Source organism: Amphibalanus amphitrite, unplaced genomic scaffold (genome assembly GCF_019059575.1).
Source record: "Amphibalanus amphitrite isolate SeventyFive unplaced genomic scaffold, NRLGWU_Aamphi_draft 000461F_arrow, whole genome shotgun sequence".
Lineage (NCBI taxonomy): Eukaryota > Metazoa > Arthropoda > Thecostraca > Balanomorpha > Balanidae > Amphibalanus > Amphibalanus amphitrite.
In genome coordinates this window covers 164,945-174,761 of record NW_024881955.1, presented here as the reverse complement: position 1 = coordinate 174,761, position 9,817 = coordinate 164,945, and the positions used below count along the sequence as shown (strand labels likewise).

Genomic DNA, 9,817 nt, shown 5'->3' with positions numbered 1-9,817 from the left:
GACATGGCCTCGAGAAATAGGTATTCCAGCTAGGAATACACAATAGCTATTCCAGTACACCTACTATTAAATAGGTAAATAGAAATAGGTATATATATATATATATATGTATGTGAGGAATAAATCTGCTGCTAGATTGACGGTATCAGCGTTTGTCAGTGTCATGCCGTTTCTGAGCTCTGATTTGTTGATTCTCGTTTACCCGCTAAAGCTTAATACAGGCATAGCGATTGAACAGGAATTGTCGGTGATCCTCCAAGAACGTCTAGCATGTGTTTTTAGTGTGAAAAGGCGGACCAGCGCAGCGAGTAAACTTAAAAATTTTGTTATCGTTTTTACCAGTTTTTACGGCTTTGAAAGTTTGTTGGACGCAAGGCAGTATATCGTTGGACGCCTGGGTCTCAAGGCTGAGCGGTATATAGGGCCTTGGGCTGAGCGTCCTAACGGTCCTAACCCAGCAGGCAGCAAGCAAGCAAGCAGAGCTTCGAAAGTCAGCTTCAGCTTCATTTTGATTGGTATGTAAACGTCTGGTTATTATTTGGCTTCATGCGTGCTCACCTCCCTGAGTAAATGTGCAGATTTTTTTCCTTTCAATAAGCCGTAACTATAAGTAACAGCAGTAGCTGAATGGTACCTAGTGTGAAATAAGGAAGCAAATGTGTCCTTGGAATTGCTTTCCAGAATTCAGGGCCCTGTTCGGTCGCTGTTTTTATATCAGCGTGCTGTCAGTTTTCCCCATATAAGGAAGTTATTGCTGGTGCGGCTTGGCCTCTCATTGGTCTAACGAATAGACAACTTGAATTCGACCAATGAGGAACCAAGAAGCAGTAGCATGGTCGCACCCTGCTGATAAATAAACAGGGTGCGAACAGAGCTCAGGCTGTACTTTATAGTTCTAAAGTAAATTTTAAATTTGCCTTTTTCCAAGGTAAAGCATGTTAATGTCGAGTTCCAATCCAGAAATGGCACATTTTGTTTTGTTGTTTTTTATTAATTTGACAACCATATGATATGGCACTAATCATCATTAATTATTTAAGAACCTACATGCTGATGATTTTTATGAATTCAAATTAGATATGATCCATAATCTGATATGAGGAAGTGCTTAGCGCCTTAGCCCTTAGAAGTGTAGGCAGGTCCAGAATTAAGGCGGTTTGTGATGCTGCGGGGGTCATTACCTCTAGAAAGCTTCTCTAACTTCCAAAATTTCAGATACACTGTTGTCAGTTGTGTAGGTAGGCAGGCATTTAAAGTGGAATATGTGAAAATGAAGTCCAAGTGGTATGGTAGGTTCAAGGTTGTAGGTTGGTAGGCTGTAAGTTGGTAGGTTGTAGCTTGGTAGGTAGTAGGTTCAAGGTTGGTTGGTTGGTTGGAACTTGGGAAGTGTGTGGGTTGTAGGTTGGTAGCTATGTTTAAGGTTTTTAGGTTAGTAGGTAAGGTTAGGCATAGGTGTCAATTTCTGCCAAGTTGTGGGTGTCCAAGCTTTCCAAATGCCACACCGGTTCAGCCGGCTTGGCTTTGGAGCTGCAACAGATGGCGCGCCGGTCAAGGTCACCACAAGGGCAGCGGCGGAGTTGCCTTGCAGCGGGCCCCCGCAACTCTGAGGAAGTTGACACCCATGAGGTTAGGTCAGGTAAGATTGTTTTTTTTTTCATGAACTTGGACTAGTTGGACTTCATCTTCACAGTTACCATTAAAACAAACCTTTTTCTCATAGAAGTTGCTAAGTTTTCTTTCCTTTCTAGAATAAGAAATGGTTTCCATGGTATTTAGGATGAAGAACTGCCTAAATCTGACTATATATTTCCCATTGAATGATGCGTTTGTAAAAAATGTGATTTATGTTGTGACTACAGTCCTACAGTGTCTTTGCAATATATGTGCACACACCTGGCACAAACACCTCCACTTCCAATTTCCGTTGCAGGTTTCAATGATGGATTTGAATTATGCCGAAGAACAGGCTAATGAGCTGGAAGTTCTCCAGTCAATGTATCCAGATGAGCTTGAAGGTAAGTGATACTGTGATGACTTGCATTTTTAGCCACTAGTCACTCATAGCTCATGCCATTACATGCAAGTAGAGAAAAGATATCACAGTAAAATAAGCTGAAAAGTGTGCAATGGCAGAGTGACCAAACATTAGCAAACAGCCAAACATTTCATGCTACATTAGCACTAGTATGCTGCACATAATATCGCAAGTTTGACACATGCTATTGGGTATACCTATCCCATTGCATTTAGGTGCCTATTTGATACCATTCATGACTGTTGCCCATGCTGTTGAGCTTACAGTTATGTGTGCACACCAGCAATAACGTTATCTATGTACTCGGTTGATCTTTTAGTCGACATAGCTGTGACACCAATCCGCTGCCAGTGGTGGGTCCCGGCCAGTTCCAGATCACTGTGAAGAGCCAGGACTATGACCTGGCACCAGAGAATGGCTGCCGATGTTTGTTGGCCATCTCCTGTCCAGAACGCTACCCAGACGAGGTGCCGCAGCTCGAGATCCTAGAGGAGCCAGAAAACTGTACACCTCTGGAGGTGGAACAACTCATGGAGATGATGCAGGCAGAGGTATGTATTGTCTATGCAGTTGATATCCCTTTGGGTGCAGCATGTTATTTCAGTTCAAGAAATGGCCATGGCTCCTTGAAGCAGTGATCACCATACCTTCTTTATAGTTGATCAAATGCAAATACTTCAGTAAAATAAATGGTCTTCAAGAAGTGGTTGAATATACATACAGCTTCTACCAAATAATATCTTGGGTCCTCTTCGGTCTTGCGTGGTCCTCTCTCACGAGTGACCAGCCGGCTCGATATAGAAAAACGGGTCGAGCGACATGACACTCGCTGGCCACGAACTCGCTGCCACCGAGCTACGAGACGGACGCCTTATTATGCCACACTAATATCGAATGACTTAATGTCAGTCATCAAATCAAATGACTTTATGACTGGTCCGAACTTTGCTCTCATCTATGCTGTTCATTCCGTAGTATCTGACCGCCCACTGCCGTCTGTTGTTAGGCCGAGGCCAACGTGGGCATGGTAATGATCTTCACAATCGTGTCGGCGGCTGGTGAGTGGCTCAACTGCCACTGCGACGAGCTGCAGCGCAGGAAGGAGGAGGAGGCGGAGCGGATTAAGCGCGAGGTCGAGGAGGCCGAACGGGTCAGTGCTTGCCTCCTATTTCTTTTACTCCTACCAACCCCACATCACTTCTGCTCTCAATCCATCTTCGCCTCCGCTCCCCCTCCCAGGATTGAGTGGGAAGATTGCATATCATTTGTGCCACTTTGTTATAGCGTTTTCAACACTTATTTGATGTGCATGCAGCCAGTCAACTATTTTCGTTAGTCAACTATTTACGCCATAAAGTGTACCTATACGTATAGTATACTTCAATTAAGTACACTATTTAGCATATTACCTGTTGAAATAAAGTATGTACAATATGTTTTATTTCGCACTTACCATGTAGCAATTAATGCCTCTTTTTTAGGCCAGAGTCGACTGGGCTGTTTCCATTGCCTTGCTATGCCCACGGTTTGGCCCTGTTAAGTTGTCTGACAAAATAAGTTACAATATGAATTGTACAGCGATGCTGTGACACTAAAGTGGCTATGAACTCAAGGCAATGTCATTGGATTCGAATGCCAATAAGGGAAGAGATGCCGTCTGACCATCTGAGTCGCCGCCGTCCGTCTGACACCCTTCCTCTGCTGCAGAAACGGTTCGAGGGTACGCGTGTGACGGTGGAGTCATTTCTCGTGTGGAAAGAGAACTTTGAGCGCGAGATAAACGCGCTACGGGCCGAGAAGGCGCGCCAACTGGAGGCGGCGCGGCGCAGCAAGCTGTCCGGCCGCGAGCTCTTCCAGAAGGACAACACGCTCGACAACTCCGACATCAAGTTCCTTGAGGACGGTAAGTGGAAGGATGGGATGCAGTTGATCGCTGAGATGCTCTGGGATACGGGCAGCTGGATATTGATTCCCGGTGAATGTTTTACTAGCTGTATGCATTATGACTGGTCGATTCATATGACTCGTGGGTGATCATTGGCAAGCTAGACTTAGTTTTTTTCCTTTTTTGCTTGATTGACAAGGATATTTTCTATTTCAAATTAAAAAAAAAAAAAATGCAGCGAAGCTTCCCTGCGCTTTTTTGGGCTACTCTTATACATGAACGAGCTTTTACGTGATCATTATGTCATATGAAACACTCAGCTACGCAAATTACACTTCCTTAATCTGACATAGGCACTAGGCAGGTTTTCCTGTGTGATCGTAATTTGTCACTGTGTTTGGTAGTGCCTATTATTTCCTAAGCTGAATACCACGGCTGAGAGCCACTTTAGTGTACCCGTACTGACGATCGCACTGTCGCTGTTACAGCTGGGGAAGATGTCAAGGTCGACGAGTCGCTCTTCCAAGACCTGGATGATCTGGACCTGGACGACGAACTGGCCGAGTTGAGTGATTCGTGATTTACTTTTGGTAAGTGCACGCAATAGGTTATGAACTACAGCTGGGCTCGGCATGTTGCTCTGCCGGAAAGGGAGGTGAGCTCCTTCGCCCCAAACATGCCGTTCGAATGTCTGTTCCGCGGTGTTAAATGAGCCAGTTGCACCTGATAAAAATGGCTCCGCTGCTGACACAAGAAATCGATCCCAGAGTGATAAACATCTGCGGCGAATGCACGAGAGCGGACGTCTAAATCTGTGACTGCTCGGTACGTTTCTGCCTTGTGATTTCGCCCTGGTGGCGGTGCAGCGAAGCTTTAGTTTTGAGCACCGCCGTGTAATTGTAGGTGACGTTTCACATGGGTGATTGTTCCACTGAATTTTTGGAACCTTATCGTGTGTGAACGATGCTGTCGCTGTGTCAAGGAGCTCATGGCCATGGGAGCTTCACGTCAAGGTAACAGCGGCGTTTTGTGATGTTGTTTTTGGTTAAAGTCTACCATGGTTTGTGCTGAGTGTGGCGCGTAAGAGGAAGGGGGACACCGATAGCGAACACGCTGGAGTAAATCCTCCATAATTTTCTATTAGGTAGGACACCTGTGTGAGTCAGAAAGCTATTTTCAAGTGTTCAATACATTTTTGTGAAATCCTTTCGAGAGCTCGTATTTTTATTGCAGACCTTTTTCCAGCTTTTTTCATGTGTTTTCGGTTTGGCGTATCAAATGACTTTCATTAGCAAATGCAAGTAAGAGTTGACAATTAAAATAACACCCATGCTTTCAGTTAAAGTCTAATCAAAGTGATGTAACATTACCTATATAGCTCTTGACATTGCATGCTGATGATATCGCATTTCACAGTTCACTGAACCTTTTACTCCACTTATTTACTTGCTTTTACTCGACCTCTATACTACTTGCTTACTTACTTTTACTGACAATGGCCCTTCAGCATTTAGCATGATACATGCTCCAATGTTCAAGATGTCTGATGTTCTGTGCGTGGTATTGTACCTGAACATTTAATTAATAACCCGCGCCCCGTAGGGGGGGGGGGGCGAAACGCCCCCCCCCCTGTCCTTTTCAGTCGATATCTCCTAAACGGCTGGAGATATCGCCACCAAACTTTCAGGACCCCTCCGGGCATCAATTTTACACATTGTGACCAAAAAATTTTCCAGAGGCTATGATAGGTTGACCACAAATGACGTCAGAATGACGTCATGTTCTGTCATTTTCGACCGAAAAAAGACCTTCGCGAGAAGACCTGTCAGGCCTACAGCTTTGAAGATACAGAAAAATGATCAGGACATAAAAGGTGTAGAATTGACAGGGCTACAAAACTGCTATCTCGGATTTTTGAAATTTGTTAGTTTTGACCCCCAAAAATAAAAAAAGTAAGTTTTTGGATATATTAGCCAAAAAATCCAAAAACTTTTTTGAGTTTCGAAAAAACCGGAATATATGTGATAGTAACTACCGTCTACTATCTACATACCAAATTTCAGATCGATACCTCGTTTTTTGGCCAAGTTATAGCGAAAAAACTGTTCGAAAATGATGACGTCAAATTTTCAAACTCAATTTCTGGCAATTCTAGACCTCGTAGAGCAAAACAAAGACCACCATTAGACTCCCCGCGACGAGCTGCATCGAATGGATACCCATTTTATGCAAAAATATCAACTTTGAAATTTGACCTAATTTGACCTGACCTTGACCTGACCTTCACCAAAACGTGACCTAGGCTGGCCCCAAAGACTGCCTAACCCACACAATCGCATTTGTCATGTAAAATGGACCATAAAACATGTATCACACGACACTTTCATATTGTGACCCCCGGTGACCTGACCTCGCTGTGACCTGACCTGGTATCAGTGACCTCAGATAGCAAAGTATGTGTTTGACGAACAATGTACCATCAATGGTTTTCAATAAATTACCAATTTACTCGATTTAACAACACATTTCTTGAAATGCCTGTGAACGGTGAAAATCTGACCTTTGACCTGACCTGTGACGTCATCGGTTTGACCTAGGTCAATGAAATTTGGTCACAAGGTAGTTCCCGGGTGGGGCTATCGTACGCTGTTTGAATTTTGAAAATCGGCCAGTAACTTTCCGAGATCTTAGGGGGGGGGGGGCGAAACGGCCCCCCCCCCCCTACGGGTGGTAGGGTCCGCCGGTAGCCCTACGGGGCGCGGGTTAACGAATTTACCTAAGTAATGGCGTGACCTTTATAAATTGAATTGTTCATGGTGAAATATTTTCGGGTCTGCCTGTCTTGTGGTGCCATTTTAGTGCTCCAGCTCCACTGGGACACTTTGAGGTACACGACCTTTGTTGACACATGTCAACGTCTGTATTCATTCATTTGTATTCATAGAAAAACATCACAAATACCATTGGTAGGTCCTGGTGATGGTCGGCGGATCGTACTAAATTCGATTCGTCTGGATTGGTCGTAGCATGAGTCTCCTCTTTCAAATACACATCGAACACAACATTATACACTACAAGTACACACATTACAACATCGCTTTGAAGTCAGAAAGCGTCTCTATTGCGGCTAAATTTACATCAAGTTGGTTCCATTCTCGGATAGTTTTAGGAAAGAACGAATTGTGGTATGATAGTAGTCGCGATTGTATCCGCCTTATCTTTTTGGGATGATCGTTCCTCCCTATGTAGTTAGGCCTAAGAATAATATTATCAGTGTCATGTCTACTCTCGCCATGGTACAATTTGAACAAAAAACACAATCTGGCAACTTTGCGTCGTGCTTCCAGCGTGTCCCAGCCAATTGATGACAACATATCTGTGACGCTGCTATCCCTACTGTAATCGTTCAAGGTAAAACGAGCTGCACGCCTCTGTATCATCTCTAAATTGTGTTTCATTCCTTCTGCGTTGGGATCCCAAACACAACTTGCATATTCTATTAATGGCCTAACTAAAGATGTATACACTGTTTCTTTTACTACTTGTGGACAGCCTTTAAAATTTCTTTTCACAAATCTTAACATTTGGTTACCTCTACTAGCCACATACTGTATATGTCTTTGCCAGCTACAAGTATTCGAAATGAACACTCCTAAGTATTTGAACTCTTCTACTACTGGAATTGCTGAGTTATTGAAAAAGTACTTTGGGACTGCCGCACGCTTGTTTCTTGACATTCTCATTATAGCACATTTATTTACATTTACTGACATTTTCCAATCCTTACACCATTGCAATAATGCATCTAGGTTTGTCTGCAACTTATGAGTAGAGTCTATGTTACTTACAACATCTGTGTATAGTACAACATCATCAGCGTACATGCGTATCGAGCAATCAATTCTATCAGGCAAGTCATTTATATATAAGAGAAACAAAATTGGCCCGAGTACACTTCCCTGCGGAACTCCTGACGTTACCTGTATCTCGTCAGAATGGCAATTATCTAACACAACACTTTGTTTTCTGTTACATAGGAATGCTTTAATCCAATCAATTACTTTTTTATCTAACTTGTACGTTTCAAGCTTCTTTAAGAGGTGGTAATGTGACACTTTGTCAAAAGCTTTGCTGAAGTCGATAAATGCAAGATCTACACTATGTTTTTGGTCAAGTGACGAGAAAGTATCTTGACACAACATTATTAATTGTGACTCACACGATAAGTGCTTTCGGAATCCAAACTGAAACCGCGAAAATAGGTTTGTTTCTTCTAAATAAGTTGTGATTGCACAAGTTAAAATGCGCTCCATCAATTTACAGCAGATGCAAGTAAGGGATATTGGACGGTAATTCTCGGGCTGCTTTGAATTACCACCTTTAAAAACTGGGTGAACTGATGCCCTGCGCCAGTCTTGGGGCACATCCCCCGCACTTAAGGACTGTTCAAATATAATCTTTAAAAACATTGCAGCAACCCTGGCACAATACTTCAGAATAGCGCCAGAGATGCCGTCAGGTCCAGGGGCCTTGGTTACGTTTATGTTCTTTAATAGACCTACAACACCGTTATAGTCTATTTCTACGGGCAGCATAGACCCCATTGACTCAGTTACACGATAGTTCGATGGAACAGTTTCAGGTGCATCACTCAAGCCACAAAACACTTTTTTGTACTGCATATTTAACACATTGGCTATTCCTCTGGGATCTACCACTAGTTCACCACTTTGAGACCGAATAGAGGAGATTCCTGTTTTTTGACCGCGCATAGTTTTTACGTATTTCCAAAAGCACTTACTATTTTCTTTAATCAGGGAACCAAGCTTCCTTTTATAGTTCATTTCTGCTTGCCTATGGGCTCGTTTTACGACCCTTTTCAGTTCTTTGTATTTACGCCAAAACTCCTCTTGCCTACACGCCTTAGCCTTTTGATGTAGCTTTCGCTGTTTGTCATCAAGGCGCCTGAGTTCGGGGCTATACCACGGGGGGTCAGCACTAGTGTTGGCTTTACGACTTGGGATACATTTTTCTACTTGCTTTATAGATGCTTTAAACTCGAGCCAGTTTTCGTCTACCGTTCTTCCTGGTGCATTATCGCAGAAGCCTAGGTATAACTGATATAACTGATAATTAATCAGATCAAAATTTGCCTTATCAAACAGCTTGACCTCTCTCCTAGCCTTTCGCCTTCGACAAACATCATCAACTTGGAAAAGAACTGCCAAGTGATCACTAATACCGATACAGGTTGTGATGTCACTCACTAGTTGCGGTACGTTTGTTATTACTAAATCTAATGTGGAGTTACAGTTTTCAGATATCCTGGTTGGTGCTAGAACTAACTGCTCCAATCCACAGTTATTGAGAGTGTCAAGTAAAATATTACTTTTGGCATGATACCTGCCTCCACTCCTCGACGTCATTTGGCTCCAGTTTATATCTGGGAGGTTGAAATCGCCTCCAATAATGATTCGCGTGTTTTGTTCTCGGGCCTTTTCTTCAAGGGCACACAAAAGTTGGGACAACGATAAATCACTATCACTAGGTGGGTCATAAAAACAGCAAAGTAAGTAATGCTTTTGGAACTTATCAGTTATATGACACCAAAGTGCTTCGCACTGGTCGTCATTATTGATATCTTCCCTGTAGCTGGCAATGTTATCCCTGATGCATATGAACACTCCTCCCCCTCCCTTTTCTAAGCGGTCCTTTCTGTAAGTGACATATATTTGTGGGAACACTTCAGCGTTACTAATATCCGATGACAGCCAGGATTCAGTCCCCATAATAACGTCAGGATTATGCTCCCTTACAAACATTTGAAACTCTCTTGACCTTTCTTCCGATCTAATACTTCTACAGTTCAAAACGGCTATTGTTAATGTGCTATCCTT

At 43.1% G+C, this 9,817-nt stretch overlaps 1 protein-coding gene across 3 annotated transcripts; it reads left to right on the top strand.

The window, feature by feature from the left end:
• Window positions 1–241: 241 nt before the first annotated feature.
• Window positions 242–5,134, top strand: LOC122391905 (RWD domain-containing protein 1-like). Of its 3 annotated transcripts, none has more exons than XM_043386240.1 (6): window positions 242–515; window positions 1,931–2,015; window positions 2,387–2,586; window positions 3,042–3,185; window positions 3,743–3,938; window positions 4,409–5,134. In XM_043386240.1, the coding sequence occupies exons 2-6, from the start codon at window positions 1,937–1,939 to the stop codon at window positions 4,498–4,500; spliced, it is 711 nt and encodes a 236-aa protein (XP_043242175.1). In that variant the 5' UTR covers window positions 242–515; window positions 1,931–1,936; the 3' UTR covers window positions 4,501–5,134. The 3 variants fall into 3 exon arrangements, with proteins under 3 accessions (XP_043242175.1, XP_043242176.1, XP_043242174.1); XM_043386241.1 differs by lacking the exon at window positions 242–515 and adding an exon at window positions 1,367–1,401; XM_043386239.1 differs by lacking the exon at window positions 242–515 and adding an exon at window positions 1,477–1,636.
• The last annotated feature ends 4,683 nt before the right edge of the window (window positions 5,135–9,817 follow it).

Coding starts and splice junctions, on each gene's coding strand:
- LOC122391905 (XM_043386239.1), top strand. Junction 2,016..2,386: donor GTATCCAGATGAGCTTGAAG/GTAAGTGATACT, acceptor ATCCGCTGCCAG/TGGTGGGTCCCGGCCAGTTC. Junction 2,587..3,041: donor TGGAGATGATGCAGGCAGAG/GTATGTATTGTC, acceptor GTCTGTTGTTAG/GCCGAGGCCAACGTGGGCAT.